The sequence below is a fragment of the Rhinichthys klamathensis genome, unplaced genomic scaffold (assembly GCF_029890125.1).
Source record: "Rhinichthys klamathensis goyatoka isolate OS25496 unplaced genomic scaffold, OSU_Roscu_1.1 h1tg000042l_1, whole genome shotgun sequence".
Taxonomy (NCBI): domain Eukaryota; kingdom Metazoa; phylum Chordata; class Actinopteri; order Cypriniformes; family Leuciscidae; genus Rhinichthys; species Rhinichthys klamathensis.
This window is the reverse complement of record NW_026606589.1, coordinates 3,172,304-3,197,090: the sequence shown is the minus strand read 5'-3', so window position 1 is coordinate 3,197,090 and position 24,787 is coordinate 3,172,304. Positions and strand designations below refer to the sequence as shown.

Genomic DNA, 24,787 nt, shown 5'->3' with positions numbered 1-24,787 from the left:
CCCAAAAACACAATTTTGTGATTACTACTCACCCTCAAGCTGTTCCAAACCTCTCCCACTGAACCTCTCCCCCCACCCCACCCCACCCCCCCCCCCCCACACACACACACACACACACACAACTTGAGGGTAAGTAATGCTAACATTTTTTTTTTTTTTTTTTGGGTGAAGTGTCCCTTATTGTTAAGATTATTAAACACTTTAAAAGTATTTTTCATATAGTTCATATTAACTAATAGTTAACTGATGGTAACAAATGGAACCTTAGTGTAAAGTGTTACTGATTGTCTGATCGGCTACTCATGCTTATCTAACATCTCTTTAATGCTTTAAAGATCCTACTCTAATCCTGATCCTACTGTAAGTGTTTGAATAATTATAGGCTAATGATAATAATAATTGTCAGACTGTTGGCCTAATTTCTCTGTGAGGTGAGTCACTTCCTGTGCCACACACCCCATCCCTAAATCCCACATGGATCATCCCACATTACACACATGAAATACCTCCATCCATGCACAAACTGACAAACCCAAAAACGCCTATTGCAGCACCATGGCTCTTAACTTTCCATTACCTCCCCCACCTCAGTTGCCATTCTATATTTGCCAAGATGATATTTCAATGATTAGTTATTTTTATGATAAAAACTCTGTAATTTTAAAACATATGCTAATGCAATTCAATACAATGATGGGTCATATTTGATACTCACATTTTAACATGATTTCGTAACACTTTACAATAAGGTTCGTTAGTTAACATTAGTTGACTACATTAGTTAACATGAACTAATAATGAACTGCACGTATACAGCATGTATTAAACTTTGATAATTTCAACATTTACTCTATTAAAATCTTGTTAACATTATATACACCGTGAACTACCATGAACTAACAATGAACAGCTGTATTTTTATTAACTAACATTAACAAAGATTAACAAATACAGTAACAAATGGATTGCTCATGGTTAGTTCATGTTAGTTAACACATGAACCTTATTGTAAAGTGTTACCCATGATTTTTCTAAAGAAAAGGTCAGTTGATGTTCATCTTCAAATAAAAGTTATTCTTATGTTTACTTCATAAAAATCAGTAAAGATTTTACAGCAAAAAGAGATGTGAAGATTTTTTTTGTGTCCGCGGCATAATGAAATTCTGAAGTGTGTGTGAATCAATGACTCTGAATCATACACACTCCAGAGTACTTTGAGCTCCACGTGTGAATCACCTACAGTGACCCAGACGGGCAGATCTTCATGGCTTCTCCCGTCCGCGAGGCTTGACTCACCGAAATTAACCAAAACTGCCGAGTCTGGCCGTGTGTCATGTAAGGGAAATAAAACCTTCGCCGTCCAGCTCATTTGGGGATAATAAAGTTGTTGCTGTTCAGCTCGAAGGAGTCTGGTCACACTGCCGCAGCCCAGCGGAGTGTTTTGTCATCCACACATGGTTGCGATCAGACACTCATGACGCACTTGTGCTCACTGCATGAATCAGCTCTCTGGCTAATGAACACGCTGCTTTATTTTGATCTATTTTACAAGTCTGTGCTCTTATCATTGCGGGCAAAAGTTCATTTATTCGTGTAGCTCAAAAATCAAAGGTCAAACAGATATGACCCAATTCACACTGTACAGCACAGTGTGATAGTGGGGCATGTTGTCACATCAAATGGGGTCAATTGTCTCCTTCTGTTTGTTGCTGCTAATTTGAGAGGAGTAGGCTACTGAATAATGCGAACAATCTAAAATACATCTTCCACAACATATGGCCCAAAGAAATTGTAATGAATATATTTCATTCCATTACAACATGTAAAATTAATGACAACTTGCCCCTTAACCTGCTAAAACAACTCTGCTGTCACTGGGACATACCCTTTAAAAAGGTTCAAATATGTACCATTTAGGTGCTATACACTTAAGGTAATATGCACAAATGTGTATACCTTTTGAAAGGGTACCCCATTGACAGTTTCTGACATTTATGAAAAATACTCTTGATCGGAGAACACAGTTAAAATCAACACATCATCCTTAAAACATTGTTCACTCTCAGTGTATGTGTGTGGATTTATTGTGTTCATGATTTTAGAGAAAACAATTTGTAGGCTATAATTTTTTTTTAGATATTCCCATTAATACACACACATACCAGATAAATAACAAAATCTGCTGATTCATGTTTTATAGTAATTTAGCATCCACTAACATGATCGCAAATCAAATAAACAACCAGTTGTAAAACGTAGCCTATAGCCTAATTTTTACCTCAGAATTCGTTTTTGCCCCGCAACTCCTTCCAACTCCCCCCTCACCTCAAGAGGATGGTGGTCATGAAGGCCTGATTTCAACCCCCAACCTAATTTCTAAGCGGTTAAACTGACTGTTACAACCGACTCAGAGTTATAACTATTCTAGGTCTCACTCTCCCCAGTTTAAAAATGTAAAAAGTGAAAAGGTGTCCCAATCAACCTTGAATTCACCCCTTTATTTTATGATAAGTCTCTGTGTTAGAGAAAATTTTTCAATTATTATTATTTTTCTTTTGTTCTTTCTTTTAATTTTTAAAAGAAAATGTCGCCTCACCTTGGCTGGATCAACACGTCCTTGAATCGAGATCTTTACAGAAGTTTCTTTACAGATACGAGAATCTCCCCTAAAGCCCACTGAACTCTGATCACAGAACATTCCGAGAGCTTTATAAACACCTTTAGGGATTCCCTGGAATCTCAGTGAGACGTTCCCAGCATCCACACTGAGACGGAATTCCCCCATCTGACAGAAAATAGTGGGAATTCAGTGGGAGATTATTTTCCTTGTTAGCCTATTCTGTGGAAAATGTACCGTTAATTCCCAGGAAAGGGCGTTTCTGAAACTACAATCGTCTGTTTGTCTGCCTAAATGTCTTTCTGACTGTATATGAAATCGTTGAATGAATGAAAGTGAAAGTCATTAGTAGCCTACTCGATATGCATCTTTTGAACGCTAGATGGCGTCCAAATCAAATGCATGAGAGTTGTGAGTATCCTATCCTATGTGAAGTGTCAGCATATCTCCACTGTGGAATCTCATTTAAAACTATTTTTAACATTTCCTAATAATTGAAGACCTATGCATAGCAGTTTATATTTATTGAGATGCTTTCTCCTAGCCTATATGCCCAGCTAACATTTTTCAGCTAACAAAAAATATTGTTTCATATTAAGACTTAAAACATGTCAAATGTTATAGGCCTATTTAATTTATGTTTTATTTTATACAACTGACAACAGAATTTTCAGAGGCATCATACAAAGATTTGACCAATGTGTAACATCACTACAGATCTGACCAATCAAAAGCCCAATTGTAAACTGACCCATCAGCACTCTTCTCCTCTAAATAATGTGCTATTTGGGGGTTTCTGGTCTAGATCATTACATACAAATAATGCCCACATGCCTTCTCTCAGCCATCTACTTTAAATTTTCACATATTGGGAATCGTCATTCATGGGTCCCAACAGAGTTTTTATTTAGGCCTGCTTGCAGTTTTTAACTGTCAAACCTTACCTTTCTGAAGGCAGTTCTATCTCAACAGCACCAGATGGCGCAGTGCAGTTGATTACTAGTAATTGATAGAACTCTTGAAATCTTACATAAATTTACTTTAAAACTCATATTTTGACTTTGACACAAGTTACTGCTGCTGTGAACAAATCATCTCACACTCTGCAACTTCTATATGTTCATGTGATGTGACCTTCGACCCAAAAAGGTAGGTGTTGAAAAACTTCAGTGGGTGGGGGCCAAGCTACAGTGACGTCACTGCTTTAAATCCCGCCGTTTTTGGCAGAAAGCAAACCAAGCAAGCACAGGGGTAACTTTAAGCACAAAGGCTTTGACTTTCACTTCAAAACACTGTCACACCCAGACTCTCCCTTAATGCAGAGTAAACGTACATATTTCCTCACATCTTCACCCGACTGTGAGTGATTTGCCTGTGCTATTCCTGAGACAGTAAAGAGTGTGTGCTGTCTGCAGTGGAGATACAGGGAATGTTAACTCACTTTAAAATAACTAACGTGCATCACTGTGGCTTCAAAACAAGAGAAAAGAAAATATAAACTTTTTTTATTATTAATTTGACAAAAAGAAAGTGCAGAACAGCTATTATAGTAGGCCTATAGGCTAGTCTAATATGCTATTTTATTTTAAATGGGGTTTGTTTTTAAACATCAATTACGTGATTAGCTTATTAGGTTATTAATTGGCCTATTTTAGCTCATTCTGATGTGGAAAGTTTCTAATGTTGCTCCTATTTAGCTCATAGGCTAGGCTACTATATTTTCTTCTTCTTCTTCTTCTAATTATTATTATATTACTACTAGGCCTATACCCTACTAATATATTATTTTTCTCGTGAATGGCTCTTATTTTTAATGTTTTCAGCTTCACAAATGCGGAGGAATTCCAACCTTTCACTCTGAAGGTAGTTTCGGTCTATGAATGATTAACTGCATTCATCCGCGCCGCGTTAGTGCAGCGCTGACGCGCAAAAACTCTCATCAGGTTTTCCGCGTGCCTCTCGCAGCGCAACATCACTTGTGGGTGGATTCCGTTGTCACTGACAACAACCCCTAAATCAAAGCATGAGGATCGGTATTACATCACAGGCTCGTGCTGGGCTGGGTCTGGCCACTTCGCCAGGTGTAATCACAGGCTTTTCTCGTGGGAACTCCCTTGAAGAGGCTTTTCCTGCGGTGAGCTTTCACGCATCCATCGCCCCGGGATATAATGAAGGAATCCTACAGATGACACTTTGCGTTTGGGACGGAAACTCTGAGTTTATTGATTTCATTCCCGGTGAAATTTGTCCAAAGATCTGCCATGCGGAGAACACCTCGTTCACAAATTTCGTGCTTGGATTCTTCTGTGTTTTCTCCAGTTCTGACTCGTCGAGAGTTTGTTCTTCTGCTGCTGTCATGTCTTATTTTATTGCCCCGTTTGCAGTGTGCTAGATCGGTGAGTGTCCCATATGAGTTTTGCTGAATGCAAGTTACTTATTTGGGATAGCCTACATATGGAAAATCTCTCTCTCTCTCTCTCTCTCTCTCTCTCTCTCTCTCTCTCTCTCTCTCTCTCTCTCTCTCTCTCTCTCTCTCTCTCTCTCTCTCCTTCTCTCTCTTTTAAAGCGCAAGCAGCCACCTGGTATTGAAATTTTTGTGTCTGGACAGTCTAATACTGTAACTCAGAAAGGTATGAACTGCTCTTTAATTGATATCAGTCCTCATAGTTTCTGTTTCTAATTACTGTTGCTTCATGGGTTTGGATGTGTGTGTGTGTTTTAGTTCTCACAACAGATGGCAAAGAGTGCAAGTTTCCTTTTCGCTTTGGTGGGACGATTTATCACCAGTGTATCTCTAAGAACTCTAAGCAGGCCTGGTAAGTGCTAACACACATGCATACCATGTACACATTCAGTGCCCATCAACCATTCAGAAATAACCCTCAATCCACTGACCATCAAACCTCAACTCTTAATTTAACTTTAGAAGCCTAAATGCCAAAGTGATCTCAAACCCCAATACAACAACTCAAACCCAGATGCCTAAATTGTAACCAGATCCACAAAGAATCTGCATGCATAGAATGCGTTTATTTTTTTTAAAGAGTTTGGCTAATTTGATCTGTTCGGTTACCAATAATAGTGTAGTACACTCAGCTCCATGATTTGTACCATTCTACAGATTTGACCAACAAATCGGCATAACCTGTAATCACTGAGATCAATCGTAGGTCTAAAACGTAACTTCTGAGGATCTGGTATGTGCTAAGTTAGTATCTTGGTTTGGGATAACTAAAGATCTGGTTTGAGCTGGTTACAGTTTAAACACACATCCTTAACCAGTTCAAATGAGAACCAATTTTTAAATTTAATTGCATTTTGTTTCTGAAATCCACACGGAATACACCCCATCTGATGGGATCAATATAATCATGATTGTTTGGATCAAAGTTATCCCAATCCTACTGAAAGTTTTGAAAGGCAAAACCAATCGAAAACAAGACTGGATTACATGATCCAATTCAATTTCAGAATATTTTTTCTTTCTTTCTTTTGAACAATCCATTTTCAAGATTTTATGCAATTCGATAGCCGAAATCCAATCAACTTAACAATAAGGTTTAATTTGTTAACATTAGTTAACTACATTAGTTAACATCTTGTAATGAATAATACTTCTACAGCATTTATTAATCTTAGTTCATGTTAATCACAATATTTACTAACATTAGTGAATGCACTGTGAACTAACACGAACAATCAATGATGAAAGTGTATTTTTATTAACTAACATCCCCGATATGTATGTTATTCCCCGATAACAGCCGGTAAAAACTGATAACGCAGGCTCATCCGGGTAAATAAAGTCAGCTATATATGCTTGCTAGGAGCGGTATTTCTTCGTGAAAGGTTTGCGTTTGGTGAGCTAATAAAATATAAAACTTAAACCAAAATTTTCTGTACAATTATTTAATTATGTCATCCGGGTATCACAGACTTGCTCTCTTGTTTCGTACAAGTGCAGCTGCCACCAATTTTGCAACGATTGTTTTCTACGCTGTAATGGATTATGAGATAACAAACAGGTAAGATTTTAAAACAGTTTAATTTCAAATCAATATCTCGTATTCCCATAATTATTTATGTGGTGAAATGCTGTGTAATAAGTGTTATGATTGTACCTTATCCCTTAAATGTCTGTCTAGTTTGTACGTGCAACTGCCTTCTTCACGGAAGCTTTGCATTTAAAAACCTAATAAAATATTTAAACTCAAGTAAATATTTTGTGTCTAATTATCTACTTATGTGGCAAGTAGCCATGTAATAAGCAGGATAATGTACATCCAGCCGGTTGTTTTCGCAGTATAAACCCCTCAGCTTCGCCTCAGGGTTCTGATCACCTTATCAGTTTATTCTGCTATAACAACTGACTGGATGTACATTATCCCTTACCTAACAAATAAGGCCTACTGTGAAGTATTACCTTAATTTATTTTAAACAACTACGCCCTGATAGTTACCCATCTTAAACCAGTTACTTAGCCAACCCATAGCCATCTCCTTACGAATCCAAACCTACATCCTGAACGAGTTTAAACTACATTGTACCATCAACCAAAACTCATAACCCAGCCCTAATTCGTATATAATCTGTAAGTGCAAACTCATCTTCATCTTGAGTAACCTTTACCAAACCCAGTGACTCTGCTAACCCCATCTCCGCTGCTCTTTATGTTTCCTCTGTCAGTGAGTGGAGCAGATGACTACACATACCGATGTGATAAACCGTTATAAACATTGAGAAAGAGTGAGTTTTATCAGGCCGAGAGATCAGGGCCGTGATGAAAGATCAAGGAGGCGGAACGGCTATTAATGTCATTGCAGCTGAACAAGTGTGTGCAGATCTCCATATGGAGCAACTCTTGAGTGAGTTTTACTCCATAAAAATTAGCTTGTGGCTGAGTGTTGTGAGACACAGTGGATTTGCTTCAAGCAAGGCCAAAAACTGAAAAATCTGCCAGTTTATGTACTTTCATTTTCTTCCAAACCCATGTGCTATAATTTCTTTCTGTGGAACGCCAAAGGAGAATTTTGAAGAATCGTTATGCACTTTATTCACCATTTATTGCCATTTAGTGATGGAGTACCATGGAAGGTATAAAGATACCCGGAACAAAGCAACGTTAGCTTCTGGTTGGCTGAAGCAAGCAATTCAAAGGCATGCAGGACGTATGGCAGAGCGATGCAACATCTCAATCCCTTTTTTGAGGGAACCTTGAGATGTTCCCTTTCGAGGGAACTCCACACTGCATCTGATGTTGACGCTATGGGGAATGAAATACCCACTGCGCCATACTGACAAATGGCTGTCATTGTGTGAAGCTCTTCAGGCACAACTTATAGTGCTTTTCCACTGCATGGTACAGTACGGCACGGTTCGGTACGGCACGGTTTGGCGCTTTTCCACTGCATGGTACTACCGGCTCGGCTCGGTACGTCTCACTTTGTGGCGCTTTTCCACTGCATGGTACTGTACGGTGCGGCTCGCTTCGGCTCGCTTTAAATGGTACCACCTCTGTTGAGGTTCCAAGCGTACCGTACCAATACTAAAATGTGAAAACACCGCAGATCACTGATTGGTCAGACAGAATCGTCACTACCAGCGTCATTGTATTTGCGAGACATCAAACCTGTTAGATTTAAATAGCCAGTAACAGCCACCGTTGTAGCACCTGTTTTAAAACTACTTGCTTGACTTGCTTGAAGAAAAAGAAGAAAAAAAAACTTCCAATAAAGAAATGGCTGAATCGTGGTCAGTGGACGAAGTGCAGACATTCCTCTCGTTGGTTGCCGAGGAGCGGATAAACTAAAACGATCAGTCTATAATCCCACCCACTTTGAAGCGGTACTAACTGCAGTGGAAAAGTAAACCGTGCTAAAGCGAACCGAGCCGAGCCAAGCCGAGCCGAGTCGAGTCGTACCACGCAGTGGAAAAGCGAAGCGAGCCGAACCGTGCCGTGCCGAGCCGAAACGTACTGAGCCGTACCAGCAGTGGAAAAGCGTCATTAGAACAAGAGCACTTGAGACCCTGGTGTATAGTCCAGGCTATAAAATCTTATAAATGTGTCCGGGGAAGACAACTCCTGTAAAATCACAAACTCCTGACAGTAAAACTTTTGAAGCTGCCATACTCATAGTAGATTGGGCTCTCACAACCAAAGGCAAGTCACATGCCTCATAAGCTGTATAGATAGCTGTAGCAAAGGTATGTTGTTCAATTCTGTTAAATTCTGGGTTTTTTGGTCAGTCTGCTACATTACGCAAAAGCTCAGAAAATCTGTTATAGCAGACATGTGTTAAATGGGCTACTTATATTGTGCTTTTTTGTCCGTTTTGGACTTGACCGTGGTGAACAAGTACATTTTAGAATACGTTGTTTCCTGTATTTAAATCTATTTGTAATCACACATTTTTAATGATGAAGTTTCAAGTTAGTACATTTAAAATATTAATTTAAAATGCTATATCAAATAACACAAACTTATAATCAAGTACCCAGTTAATTAAATGTGCTTTAGTATGTTAATCAACACATCAAAATTAGTGTACTTCTTTAAATCACGACAAAGTGCAAATTAATACAAAGTGCACTTTTTAAACGTAGTCATGAAAGTATATAAATATATATAACAATGTTATTCATTTTATTGACTTGTGTTCTTATATTATCTTAAATGTTTACAATAATCTTTAAATCCAGAGAAATCAGCAATGTAGCAACACAAATCATCCAGCTTTAATTAATATAATATTTTAATATCGATCTGGCTTACTGTCACAGTCAGTTGCAGGTAATAAAGATTGCAGGATCTATGTGCAACAATAAAATGTTTATTAAACAAAGAACTAGAAACAAAACACTCTTGGCTATGAAATGGTAACATAACAACCCGGAAAAAAAATGCTACATTAACAGACAACTATACAGGATTAAACAGAGGGCTTAAATACACAGCAAACAGAGGGAGAAACGAACTAGATATGACCAGGAAAGGATAAAAGCACATCCGGTTAGAACCACGCTAGCTTAGAAAAGGGCAGAAGCAAGTCGATCACAGGGATGTAGGAAGTATGGCAAAGTGACGCATCGTCTCGTTCCCTACTCAGGGAACTAGGGTTGCAGTCGTGACCTGATACGATCCCTTTCAAGGGAACTCGCGATACGTCGATGACGTTTTGGGAACAAGAATGCCCGAACACCATACGGCCAAGAACCTGCCGTGAAAACTGTCACAACATGAGAACTCTAGACCCAGGGGTATCCATGTCTAAGTCATAAAATCTGACAAACGTAAGTGGCGAAGACCAGCTAGCTGCATCACTAACTTCTTGAAGGGACACCCCAGAAATTAGGGCCTTGGATGCCGCCATACCCCTAGTAGAATGGGCTCTAGTGGCCAAAGGTGAAGGCTGGCCCATAACCTCATATGCAAGAGAGATAGCCTCGACTATCCACTTGCTAACCGTCTACTTGGATGCCGGAAGGCCTTTTTTAGGAGGCCCAAAGCATACCAGTAACTGATCAGATTTCCTAAACTGGGCAGCTCTGTGGACGTAAGTGTACAGTGCTCTGACTGGACAGATGAGGTTCAGTTTCTACTGGTCTACATCATGAAATGGAGGAGGATAGACTGCCTGCAGTACAATAGGCCGTGGTACATTTGTTGGAACTTTAAGTATGTATCCAGGTTTGGGATAGAGGAACGCTTTGACCATCCCGGGTGCAAACTCAAGGCACGAAGGTGATACCGAAAGGGCCTGAAGACCTCCAACTCTTTTTAGTGAGGAAATGGGAACACAGTTTTGAGGGTCAGAAATTTTTCTGAAAATATTTGTCCTTATCTTTTTATATCTGACAAATTTAACCAAAGGTGCCTCTCTGAAGCCACATTAGCTGCCATCAACCGCCCAATAGCACGAGTGGAGAGACAGATCGGTGGCCCGACACAGTTCTCGAACTACTCGCCAGTCTCAAGGTCCCTCAGCAGGTCAGCCTGCTATGCTTGTAAAATAGCCATAGTGTGAAGGCATGTGCCGGCCTGATTTGCTGCCGTATATGCTTTACCCACTAACATTGATGATGTCTTTAAAGGCTTAGTGGGCAGCATTGGGGACTTCAAGGACGATGCCGATGCTGGAGAAAGATAGGTAGCAAGTGGTTGTTCTACTTTCGGCATCGTCCTATAACCATATTCATTTAGCCCCTTTATATCGGAGTATACTTGAACCTGAGGGCTAAAAACTCTAGATGAATATGGCTTATTCCATGTTTTTGATAATTCTTTGTGTAAATCTGGAAAAAAATAGAAGTCCCCTAGGTGGAGGTATTGTGCTAGATGTTTGAAAGCGCTCGTCTAAAAGGCTTTTGGGACTAGCTCCTTGTTTCTCGGCTGGCCATTATATATTATATATGAATATAATATTCAACTTAGACACAGCTCGGGTTAATACCTCCACCAGCTCCTCATGCGCTGGGGAAGAAGCTGGCGTTTCTTCTTCCCCCATTTCAATGCTCAGCACATCTGGTTCTTCGGAACTAGACAGCTAAAGCACCGGTGCCTCGTGTGGCGGGCTTCCAACTCCGGAGAGAGAGCACTGGATCCCACGGATAAAGGCTGAGAAAGGGCGGGCCATCTAAAACCCCGCCGAAAGGGCCATCTAAAACCCCGCCATTTGCGATCCCCACGTCAAGAGCTTCAGTGCTGTCTCGGCAGCAGTGGGGCCCGATCCGCAGGGAACGCTCACTTGAACACCCTCCTCAAAGAGTGACAAGCGAGAGCAGAGCGTGCGAAGCGGCAGCCTCTCACAATGCTCACAATCAGCCCGCTTGAACGCTGACAGAGCATGCTCTGTTCCCAAACACATCACACAAAGTTTGTGTGTATCCCCACCCGTAAGATAACAAGGGCAGGGAGAAGCACACAACTTGAACAGTTGTTTGGACACATTTAGATATAATATTGAGGTTCCGTGACAGACAACAATAAATATGACAGACAGTTTTGACATAGAGTGCTTGCTGAGGCACAGAAGCTAGCGTGGTTTTAACCGGATGTGCTTTTATCCTTTCCTAGTTCACGCTCGCCTTTGGACTAGTTGACACATGTGCTTCAGATGCAATCACGCAGGGGCGTTCCCAAAGCGTCATCGACGCATTACGAGTTCCCTCGAAAGGGAACAGCGCTGCGTTACCCCACAATTTGAATATGTAATATAAAGTGAGCTGTATGAGCAGTAATTCAGCACTTCTGGCTGTTTCATTAGAATGAAATATATAATGTGAATTTAAGTGATCAAACGTAACTGTAACAAAGTTCAAGTTCAAGGAAGAAGGAGCCGGAATTAAACGTAACTTTAATCGTAAAATGCTCTTTCTCTCTCTGTCGCTATTTCTCTCGGCCTCACTGTCGAAGTAACCATGGCGACGGATAACGTTACCACCTAAATTGGCGGCGCCTTCCCAGAATGCACCTCATTCTCTATTAGCAATATCCCATCCCCCACAAGTGGTACGTAGTTTATTTTTATTAAATATTTGTTTCTAACTAGCACTAACATTAACAGGCTTGATAGCGCGTCATGTTCTGTCCACTAGATCCAGCGAGGGTGAGCTAGAGCTCTAGCTCCTCCCATTGGACGCTGCAGCGAAGCCCCCCCCCCCACACTAAATTTAGCGAGGTGGAGCTGGAGCTCCAGAAAAGGGGGAGCTCGAGCTCTAGCTCCTTCCATTTGGCTCTGCATCGAGCACCATCTCACAGCAGCCGCAATCCACCTGTCACTCAAGTGGCCACGCCCTTAATTATGCAGAACTTTAAAGGATTAGTTCACCTCAAAATGAAAATTTCCTGATAATTTACTCACCCCAATGCCATCCAAGATGTTCATGTCTTTCTTTCTTCAGTGGAAAAGAAATTAAGTTTTTTGAGGAAAACATTTCAGGATTTTTCTCCACACAATGGACTTCAATTGCAACCAACATGTTGAAGTCCAAATCAATGCAGTTTCAAAGGGCTATGAAGTGATTCAAAGGGCTCTGCACGTTCCCAGTTGAGGAATGGGGTCTTATCTAGCGAAACGATCAGTCATTTTAAAAATAAATAAACATTTATATACTTTTTAACCACAATTGTTCGTCTTGTGCTGGTCGGCGACGCGCCAGGCATTACATCATCACGTTACAAAAATTCACCCCCCTCACAGTTGTCATGACGGGCAAAATTAGCTATATAGACCAAAACCACTTTTTGCTCCAGGCTGTAAACATATTTTGTTCTGCTGTAAAGTTGGGCATTTTAACATGGGGGAGATAGAGATTTGACTCACTTTTGCTGCCAGCCTCAAGCGGCCAGTCGATGAATTGCAGTTTAATTTACTTCCGTGTTGGTTTCAAGAGAGAGACAGGGAGGTTGCCGCTTGCATAGCTAGCTAGCAAGCAAACTGTAGGCTGTAGTTACTAATAGTACTGACAGTAAAGCCTAGTTCACACTACAGGATTATAAGCCCGATTTAAGCCCGATTTGCAAATCGTTGAGCTCGCCGACAGGTCAGGGTGTTATCGCGTGCAAATCGCGGGGGATTAGCGGACGATGGACACTCGCCAATATGTTAGTATGAAAGAACCACCAACGCATCAAAGACGCTCGCTGACGCCTCGCAGACGCGTCGCCGAGCCCAGAAAAATATCTAGCATGCTAGATATCCAGAGCTGTCGCCCGACTCAACCTCAGTGATGTCATGAGCTACAGCCAATCAGAGCAAGGCATGGGTTGCTCCAATCAGAGCAAGGCATGGGTCTTCGTCTTCTTCGCTGGGTATTAGCGCGCGTGCTGTTTCGCATCATTTCCGGTTCGTTTTATCGCGTGATTTTTTGTGACAAAACGTGGTTTGTAGACAAGATAGAATTGTTGGGTGACAGAGTTGTTGTCAACTCGTGTAGTGCGTTACCTCCTCTTGCGGATCAATCACGTTGTGTCGTGTGGTGTGAACAGCTCAACAACTTGAACACTCCTGATTTCACAGAGAGCAAGTCATGTAGTGTGAACCGCACAGTTCAGCCCGACGTTTTAAAATCATGTAGTGTGAACTAGGCTTAACTCGCGATTGAGAGGCGAACTGATGCGAATGTGCTCTATTGTTAGGGGAGGGGCCAGCCTCAGTGGCTCCAGTGTGTCATCAAGTAGGGGCGTGTCCAGGAGCTCAGGGGCTCCAGTGTGTCATCGAGCCCCCGTTTTAGCCCCGGCCAAAAAATCCGTAACACAGCAATGGTGAAAAACTGTTTAACGGTCTAACTCCACAATTCAGTACTTCACAGTTCACAGTCTTTGTAATGTGTTTTAGCAATAGATTTCTAACATTTATAATGTGTTTAGAATTTTTTTTTAGAATTGCCTTTACAGGGACTTCAAGTACACTTAAGTAGCCTTTTATTTTATTGACATTTTATTATCTGTAGTTTTTTCAAAAATACTGTACTTTTAAGATTTGAAGTACACTACAAGTGCACATTCAATTTAGTTATGCACAATTATTTTTCACAATGGTGGCCAATATGATACAAATTCAAAGTCGTGATGAAATATCTACCTTTGTGTTCCCTGGACAAGAATAACAGCATATAGGTTTGGCACGACTGTAACGTGTATGTTCAGCTTAGTCTAGTTTGCTCTTTGTTTGCTCTGTTTGTATGTGTCCCTGATCATTAGTTATTTCCCTCGGTTCCATCACACCTGTTCTGTTTCAGTCAATCACCATGTCTATTTAAACCCTCAGTTTCCTGTGTTTCTTTGTCCAGTATTGCTTGTTGTGCAGTGTTTGCTCCCTTACTCCTGCATGTACTCTTGGACTATTAAAGAACTTTGTTCTTTCTCTTTTTTCCCTGCGTTTTTTCCATGCGACAATGAAATTATGGTAAATAAATAATGACAACTTTTCCATCCACTCAACAACCAATATTTAACAAAAGACATTATTGATGGCAGACACTGTTCATCCTCATTACAAGTAAACTCATATTTATTGTAGACATGTTTTCTTTTACCTTTCTTATTCTCGTTCATGTTTATTACGATTAGGGGAATTTCATGCTACATGTACATGTTGGTTTTTGTCTAATGTGGCATTTACATTTTAGAGCTGTAAATGACCCATTCAGATCAGATTTGCACCACTGTTTCAGATTCTGTCTGTTTGAGCTTTACGCAAGTCTTGAGTAATTCAGATGTGTGTCATGATCATTGTGTTTTTGGTTTGACTTGCAGGTGTTCTCTAACACACAACTTTGACCGTGACCAGAAGTGGGGATACTGCAGTTCACCCACACGGCTGTTTAATGGTAAGAAATAATTTTTTTCTCTCTCATGTAAACTGTCTTGTCAAAAGTCATACGATTTTGCATTAGCCTTTTGACGATATATATTAGATATCTCTGTAACACCCTACTCAGACAGAAGGTTCTTCTTTTCAGAGATATTTAGAGTGATCACACGGGTTCTTTTATTTTGTGTCTCTCGACTAATTTTGGGAACTCTTTTTAAACTCAACTAACAATACTCTGACCTCTTATTGATATGGAGCACAGAAATAAAACCCTCAAAAGGAGTATTTAACAACACCACTACCACGGTTTAACATACAAACCAAAAGTAAGGAAATTAATCTGTTCTTTCACAATAAACAATTACAAATTGTATTAAAAGTCCTTTGAATGTAGAATGAAAATAAAAATATACAAATAAGAAGAATTACAACTTCCCTAGGGTATCAACACACTCCCCGAAATGTCACAAATGTCACTTGAATATTCCAAATGGCAAAATTGCCTATGTAGTTAGATTTTTAATTACATAAATTAACCCTTCAAATCAACAAATGACAAAAGGATCCTCTTACTCCGATGAACCAAAATTATAATAAAATAATCGTGGGCCCACACACACACACACACACACACACACACACTCTTTCACACAGTCTCACGTGCGCGATTTCCCCCCGCGTTGCAGGCCTGTAGCGTTGCTTGTGTGCGTTGTGGCCTTTAAAGCAAACTCAAAATTGGCCCCTTCACTCTAAAGAGCAAAAATAAAATAAAATCAATAATACCTGTAAGTCCCAAAGCTGTCCGTTGGGCTCAGTAAACGAGTGTTTCGCTCTCTTGGCTGCAGTCTTGTGAAATAGTCCGTGGCTCCGCGTGTCCCACGTAGCCAGAGGAACTCTGAACCTCACGGTGATTCAGAGCGCTATCTGGTTAGTCATGATACTTTAAAATGACTGTCTTTATATCGAATTGCCTCAGAAACGCAGCGCTAAACTGCCGTCTCGTCCCAAGAGATCGTATCTCACTCTCTCTCACCTATCGCGGCAAAACTCAAAGATGCTGTCTTCGTTTTGAAGTAACGTTGTATCAAACTCAACAAAACATTGGTCTTTCACACCATACTCCTAAACAGTAAAGTAAATTAGTCACAAATCACTTACTAACGGTTAGTAAAACAAAACAAACGACAATCTAGGAAAATCAATCCGATTTGGATTTTTCTTTTCACCTCCTCTCCGCCTGTCATTTCTCTCGTCCCTTTTTCTCACAACCACCAATCACCGTCACGAATAGCTCTCTAGGAGGTGGGCTTTGCAAATCCCTTATCCAATAATACAAAAGAAATGATCAAACTTGCTTGTAAAAACCACATTGTCCAGCAAGTACATTTCAACCAAACAAAATAGCAAAACTGAATTTTAAAGAAACAGTCACATATGCTGAGATTCGTGAATTACATCAAACATAACAAAAAATAAGTACTCTACTTAAACTACATTCAAATGCTCAACTTCACCCAGGTTACACTCTTCCCCTTCTCAAAATCTCATGACCTCATGAGGCTATTAACTGCTGACTTAACTATGTCTGGTAGTTACTGTAGGTGAGGATATATTGAGGTTTTTTTCTTCACAACAGGCACATCGTGCAAATGGATGACACCAAACGGTGCTACAAGAATATCTCTTTTGAGACAGCCCCTCAACTCGTATGAGCATCCCTCCATAAGCAATGGATAAAGGCTGATCTGAAGGCTCTCCCAACTCATCATAGCTCAGCTTTACAACTGGTTTCACCTTTCGCTTTGGACGGCTTTCCATAGTGTTTATCTCCTTTCTAGGAGAATGTCTACATTGACTCTCTTCAACATCTATTAACAGGTTCTCTCTTGAGCCAGGAATTACATGGGAGGAATTATCCTCCTCAATCTCTGTTCTTGGATTATCTTCCATCATTTCTTCAGGAGGATGATTCTTTTCAGGACCACGGCCTACAGCTTCCTCCTCTACTACTACAGGCTCAGGGAAATCTAAAGACAATGGTTTAGTCAATGTACTAATCCAATCAGGATTTGCATAATAGTACCCATTTTCTTCATCATCTTCAGAAGACACCTCCAAACTTGGAATCTCTTTTCCAGTTTCTTTCTCTCTTCTTAACTGCTCTTTCTGTGCAGTTTTTGCTCGGGTAACTGGAGGTTTTATCACTTCTCTTTCTGTATCAGGTTTCGGAAATCTCACATCATCTCCAATGGACAGTAAATGATCCCTATGAAGTGTTTTCACCCCTCCCATTCCTGTCTCTGGTTTTAGTTTGTACACTGGTAAGTTCTCTAGTTGCTCGGTCACGATTTATGGTAAAGATTTCCATTTATACTGCAACTTGTGCTTTCCTGTCAGAGCAAGATTCCTAATGAGAACTCGGTCTCCTTTCTCCAAGTGCTGATGTTTCACTTTTTTGTCATAGTACCGTTTATTTCTCTGATGGCTTTTCAGAGATCTTTCTTCAGCCAACTGGTATGCTTTTTGCAGTTCACCTTTCATTCTTTGGACATACTGCAAGTGAGTTTTTCCTGCTTCCTCATCCAGTGGCAGGCCAAAACACAGATCAACTGGCAGTCTCGCTTCTCGTCCAAACAAGAGGTAATATGGGGAGTATCCAGTTGACTCATTTTTAGTGCAGTTGTATGCGTGCACCAACTGACTAATATGCTGGCTCCAACAGTTCTTTTGAGCTGGATCAAGGGTACCTAACATAGACAGCAGTGTCCTGTTAAACCTTTCAGGCTGAGGATCACCCTGTGGATGGTAAGGGGAGGTTCGGGACTTTCGAATACCCAGCATTCTGAACAGTTCTTTAATCAGACGACTTTCAAAGTCCCTTCCTTGATCAGAGTGTATTCTGGCCGGTAGACCATAATGCACAAAAAACTTTTCCCATAGAACTTTGGCAACAGTTAGGGCCTTCTGATCTTTTGTAGGAAATGCCTGGGCATATCTGGTAAAATGATCAGTTACGATCAGAACATTTGCGATTCCCCTGGAGTCAGGCTCAATTGAAAGAAAGTCAATGCACACCAAATCTAAGGGCCCATTGCTAGAGATTTGATTTAATGGTGAACATCTCTGAGGCAAAGTCTTTCGGGCAATACCTGCCACAATTTTTCACATACAACTCAATGTCATTCGTCATTTTAGGCCAGTAGAACCTATCTTTCAGAAGTTCAGTTGTTTTTTCCACTCCGAGGTGTCCACTATCATCATGCAGAGACTTCATCACTTGAAAATGGTATGTATTAGGCAGCACCAACTGTGATTTTTCCCTTCCATCGTCATTTTTAGTCACCCGATATAGAAGCTGGTGTTTGATTATTAGTTTCTTCTCCTGCCTCTGCATCAATACCACATTTGGATCTGAACTTTTCGGCATGGAAAGTAAACTTCCTGACTCTACTGCTTTTTTCACAAGACCAATGACGGTGTCTTGCTCTTGAGCATTCCTAAACTCCTCAAATGTAACTCCAGCCATCTGATCAGGGCCAAGTTGCACAGGACACACATATAGCTGTGGAATGATCTGTGGAGGGACCCCAAGTTGATCAATCAACCTGACGGAAATCTCTGAACAACTGGTCATTTGACACACAGCTTTCACAGCTGACTCTGATACTGCTTTCCATCCATCCAAATCAACTGCACCTGTCGGGTATCGGGATAACACGTCAGCATCCAAATTATGCTTGCCTGGTTTATACTGTAAACTGAAGTCATAGGTAGCCAAGGCAGCTAACCATCTATGTCCAGTTGCAGTCAACTTAGCACTCGTCAAAACATATGTTAGAGGATTATTATCTGTTCGCACAGAGAACTTAGCGCCATACAGATAATCGTGGAATTTGTCCACAACAGCCCATTTCAGCGCAAGAAATTCCAGTTGGTGAATTGGATAGCGCTTCTCAGCAGCATTCAATTTTCTACTGGCATAGGCTACAGGTCTAAGTCCTCCAGGATATTCTTGATTTAGAACAGCCCCTAATCCCTTTAAAATGGCATCCACATGAAGGACATAGGGTTTTTCAGGATCAGCAAAGGCCAAGACTGGAGCATGAGTGAGACAATAGATAATGTTGTCAAATGCATTTGTGCACTCTTGATCCCAACGTTCTCCAAACGGGTCAGTTTCCCTGAAATACATCTTCCCTTCAGAAGTGACCTTCTTTTTCCCCTTCGCAGGCAAGTAACCTCTTGTCAGCTCTGTCAGAGGTCTCACAATGGCAGAATAGTTTTTAATGAACCTGTGGTAAAACCCACAGAAGCCCAGAAAGGATCTTAAGGTTTTCAGGTCTGTCGGCATCTTCCAGCTGGTAATTGCTTTTACCTTTTCAGGATCAGGCGATATTCCTTCAGCAGAAACAATATGCCCCACATACTTAACTTGTGTCTGGCAGAACTGACATTTGTCAATTGAAACTTTCAACCCAGTCTCTTCCAGGCGATCTAGTACCTTCAGGAGTCGCTCTTCATGCTCTTCCAGCGTCCGACCAAATACAATGATGTCATCCAAATATACAATGACCTGCAGAAGGTGCATGTCTCCAACCGCTCTTTCCATTAACCGCTGAAACGTCGCTGGAGCTCCTGTGATTCCCTGCGGCATGCGTTCAAATTGATAGAGCCCCAGCGGACAAATGAATGCGGTATTTTCTTTGCTTTCTTCTGCCATCTTTATCTGGTAGTACCCACTGCGAAGGTCAAGGACAGAGAACCATTTGCTGCCAATCAAGGCAATCAGGCACAAGACAATCAAGGGCATCATCAATCCTTGGGGTGGTGTACTGGTCTGGAATTGTTCGTTGGTTAAGTGTCCGATAATCAATACACATCCTCACATTCCCATTCTTCTTGCGAGCTATAACAATGGGAGATGCGTAAGGGCTTCTCGATTCTGTAATAATACCTGCTGCAAGTAGATATTTTATGTGCCTTCGAACGTCCTCAATGTCTGCAGGCGCAAGACGACGAGACCTCTCTCTAAAAGGTCTGGGATCATGCAGGTTTATGTGATGTTCAACCCCTTTGGCAATTCCTACGTCCCATTCCTCCAAGGAAAACACATTTCCTCTGTCCGACAATTTCTGACTTAACCTTTTCTTCCATCCTTCTGGAACACTGGAGTTTCCAAAATTAAACAATTCTGGATTAATGGTGGTAGGAACAGTGTTACTCTTCTGAGCAACAGCCACTGTATCAGTCGAATACACTTGCGCAACTACAGTCCCAGGTGGAAGAGAGATGTCTCTAGAGGTCTCATTGTGTATTGGTACTCGAAGTTGATTAAACTTTTCCTCTTGTAAGGGTAAAACCACAGGAGGAATGAACAGTCCTGAAGGCAACTGATCCTCTGCAGAAGTTTCCACAAGGAAAATGTCCTTCTGTATGGGCTTCTCACACTCTACTTGACATTGCTTGGAGTTCCCCTTTTGAAGGTACTGTCAGAGAACCGGGTCCCACCCACTTGACTCTTCCCTGTGAACAGTCAGCACTCTCTTTTGGTTTAGGTTTTTGCGGACAACACAGCTCCTGGTAAGGCGAACTGATCCTAAAGCTGTGAGCAATGTTGGAAGAACCAGTCTCTTCTGTTAGCGCCGCCAACCTTGTGAAAAAACTGGCATTTGTCCCAATTATCACTGGGACTGACTGGGGTCCTTGGGGCTCTGGACAGACCAATGCTAGAATGGAAATGGTTTCCTCCACTTTGGTACCGGAGGTGGGGAAAGAATCATAAACCACAATATATCCTTTGTAAGGATAATTAGATGAACTGAGTCCCCATATAGATAGCCCATGAAGTGGTCGAATTGGCACATCAAGCAAGTTTTTAGAAAACCAAGAGTCAAACACAATAGTGACTTGGGATCCACTGTCCAAAAGAGCTCTACACGGATGTCCATTGAGCTTCAGGGACACTGTAGAGGTAGGCCCCACCAATCCTTTAGGGAGACATGCTGTTTCTAAGGCATCAATCTGGCTTTTCTTTGAAAAACAATCAGGTTTTCCTGCCTTACTGCTGTCATTTGGCGTTTCACTTCTTTCACTTTTAGCCTTCCTTAGTGAACGGACTAGCTTTTGGATCACTTTTGTGGGATTTTCAGGGGCTTGGCACCTAGTTGCGATGTGTCCACCTTCTCCACATCGATAGCAGAAGAAGTCTTCCTGGATCTGTCTAGACCTGCCTTTGGGTGGCATAGACCAAGTGCTGGGTGGTCTCTGAACTTGCTCTGGCGACTGGCTATGAGTTACACTCATAACACCAATCTTCTGCTGCAATTGCTTTATTTTATCTTTCAGAGATTGCACCTCCAAATCACGGTGGGTATCAACCTGTGTCTTTGAAGAAGTATGCCCAGACTCCAACATCACAGAAGCAGCTGACACATTTGGGGACCCTTGTACTAGCCTGGCTCTCAGATCCTTGAGGTCTGCTTTTAACTCTTTCACCACAGAAAAGCTATGTTTGCCTTCGTCATGACACTGAACAGGCTTTACAGTGGCTTTTATTTTCTTCCTGGCAGCTTCATTTTCCTCAGCTTCTCTGACCTCATTCAAAAGTGTCAAAAAGGTTGGCGGTTGATTTTTCCTCTCTCTAAGCCTCAGCTGCAGAAGCATTAGGTCTGACTCAACGGCCCCTCGAATTAGTTGCTCAACCCTAACTCGATCCAGCATTTGTGGAGACACTCCACCTTTCTGCACAACTTTGTTTAATGCTTTGTCCACTCTGCGCAGAAAATCTGATAAGGCTTCCCCAGAGCATTGTCTTAAAAGGCGAAAGGCAAAATACAAATCCTCTCCTGACTCCGACGTTCCAAAAGTAGTTTCTAGTGCTTCTATGTATTGTAAAACACTAGCTTCAGGATTAGAGAATCGTACTGCCTTGATGATTTCGAGTGCCGGCCCTTTTAGGCTCTCTACTACCCTTCGTCTTTTCTCTCTTTCTGAGCACTCACACTCAGTAATCATCATTCGGGCTTGATCGACCCAGCCCTCCAATGTTTCTTCCCCTTGAGGTGTAGGCACAGTGCCAGAAAAAGTGCGTAATCTCCTATAGACATTATCACTGGGCGGTTTACCGGTTTTCTCTAACAGATCCCCCAACGCACGTATGATAGCTTCTGGAGAACTGGCACTTGGACCTGAAGGAGACACCAAACCTTGTAAATCAGTTAATGACTTTTCCTCTCCTACCAAAAACCTGGCAAGCTTCTCTTCAAAACCTCCAGAGGTAGGTACAGTTCTCTGGACTACAACGACTTTCCAGGGTTCTTCCCCTTTAGCAGACAACAGTTCAGTGGGAACAAGCTCAGGGTTAATGGTCTCACGACACTCGCACAACACCAGTTGTTTAAATGGGCTGGAACCTTCCTTGGTAGCTCTAACTCGCACTCTTCCCCAAGCTTTTACAGATTGTGTGACATCCTCAAGATGTGCCACTTCCACCTCTGTTGACACCCTACCAACAATATGGCATGAGTTTTATCAATCAGAACCTCTTCACACCAATTAGTGAGTTCTGCTTGGAAATCACAAGAGCTAGACAAATCCCTCTTAAATTACAAAACAGTCAGTAAGAGGTAAACTAGTTACGATACCAACAAGAGGAAATTTGAGTTCCCCGTACTGGCCACCATTTTATGTAACACCCTACTCAGACAGAAGGTTCTTCTTTTCAGAGATATTTAGAGTGATCACACGGGTTCTTTTATTTTGTGTCTCTCGACTAATTTTGGGAACTCTTTTTAAACTCAACTAACAATACTCTGATCTCTTATTGATATGGAGCACAGAAATAAAACCCTCAAAAGGAGTATTTAACAACACCACTACCACGGTTTAACATACAAACCAAAAGTAAGGAAATTAATCTGTTCTTTCACAATAAACAATTACAAATTTTATTAAAAGTCCTTTGAATGTAGAATGAAAATAAAAATATACAAATAAGAAGAATTACAACTTCCCTAGGGTATCAACACACTCCCCGAAATGTCACAAATGTCACTTGAATATTCCAAATGGCAAAATTGCCTATGTAGTTAGATTTTTAATTACATAAATTAACCCTTCAAATCAACAAATGACAAAAGGATCCTCTTACTCAGATGAACCAAAATTATAATAAAATAATCGTGGGCCCACACACACACTGTAACGGTCACCAGCTGGAGTGCCCTTGAGAGACACCAGAGGGCACTCCACACCAGACAATCATGTTTCACTCACAAACTACATTTCCCATAACTCACTGCCCGGACTCATCAGCACTCATCTCATTCACCTGTTTCTCATCATCTTGTTTAGTTCACACCATAAATACCTGGTTTTCACATTCACTTATTGCGAAGTCTTGTTTTACTGTTAGTTGCAATTCTGAGCGTTATCCTCCTGTGTTTGCTTCCTGTATTTTGACCTGTGGATTGTTTATCGTTGCTGACCCTTTTCTGCCTGCCCTGACCCTGGACTGTTTCACTGGACTCTGATTCTCGCTGCCTGCCTCGACCCTCTGCCTGTATCTGGTTTGTCTCTGCCTTGTCTCCATTGCCCTGTTTGCTGTTATTTGATCCCTGCCTGTTTGACTTCTTCTAATAAATACTGCGTATGGATCCCCTGGTGTCTGCTGCATCATAACAGAAGACTTCGCCACTTCAGATCCAGCAGCCGAGAAAGAACCGAGATCCACTATGGACCCACTAATCAGTCTCTTCCGCCTCAGCCAAGGTAACCGATCAATAGAGGAATATGTTGAAGAATTTTGTGAGCTCTGCCATGGGGTAGATTTGAACGATGTAATCTTAAAGGATAGTTTCCGACATGGGCTTGAGGACATGTTAAATTATCTCATGCCTGACAACACACCTCAATGGACTCTATGTCAATATATTGAATTCGCCCTGAGGCTAAGCGGCTCATCCTTTTCTGTGGGCCCTGCGGATGAGGGTTCCCATGAACTTCTAACACCCGTTGAACCAGAGTACTGCTACACCTCAACTGATTCTCCAGAGCCTCGTCACGTCTCAGCAGAGCTACCAGAGCCTGAGTCAGTTCACGTCCCACCAACCATCAAGCCTGCCATCGGATCGGTCTATGGCCGCCCAGGACTGGTTTCCAGCGTGGCAGATTCCCCGCTGATGTCTGCACGTGGTGCCAAGAGGGCCATCGTTTCAGAGTCTCTTCCCGCCGAGACCTTCCAGCCTTGTCCGGCTCGAGCCTGTCCCAGAGCCAGTCCAGCCGAGCCTGCACTTCACATCAGCCCCGTCCAGCCAGAGCTTCACGTCAGCCCCGTCCAGCCAGAGACCGTCCAGCCAGAGACCGTCCAGCCAGAGACCGCCGAGCAAAAGGCCGCTGTTCACGTCACGTCTACCGAGCCAGAGACGCTTCACGTCACTTCTGCCGAGCCAGAGACACCTGCCGAGCCAGAGACGCTTCACGTCACTTCTACCGAGCCAGAGACGCTTCACGTCACTTCTGCCGAGCCAGAGACACCTGCCGAGCCAGAGACGCTTCACGTCACTTCTGCCGAGCCAGAGACGCTTCACGTCACGTCTGCCGATCCAGAGACTGTTCTCGTCACGCCTGCCGATCCAGAGACTGTTCAAGTCACGTCTGCCGTTCCAGAGCCTGCACCTCACACCAGTCCAGCCGTGCCTGAGTCTGAGAGCGTTATGCCCGCCAAGCAGGAGTCTGTGAGCGTTATACCCGCAGAACCAGAGCCAAGGCCCTCTTCACCACTGGTCCTGCCCAGCGCTCAGTCCTCCTCGCCGCTGGTCCTGCCCAGCTCAGTAGAGTTTCACAAGATGCTGGTCC

At 42.0% G+C, this 24,787-nt stretch overlaps 1 protein-coding gene across 2 annotated transcripts in view; it reads left to right on the top strand.

Moving 5' to 3' along the window:
* The first annotated feature begins 4,553 nt into the window (after positions 1-4,553).
* Positions 4,554-24,787, top strand: part of LOC130082279 (hepatocyte growth factor activator) — a 45,656-nt gene continuing 25,422 nt past the window's right edge. For both annotated transcript variants that reach the window (XM_056247081.1, XM_056247080.1), the window contains exons 1-4: positions 4,554-5,013; positions 5,184-5,247; positions 5,340-5,433; positions 14,875-14,948. In XM_056247081.1, coding sequence (XP_056103056.1) covers positions 4,879-5,013; positions 5,184-5,247; positions 5,340-5,433; positions 14,875-14,948 — 367 coding nt within the window. In that variant the 5' untranslated portion in view covers positions 4,554-4,878. The remainder of the gene's footprint in view (positions 5,014-5,183; positions 5,248-5,339; positions 5,434-14,874; positions 14,949-24,787) is intronic.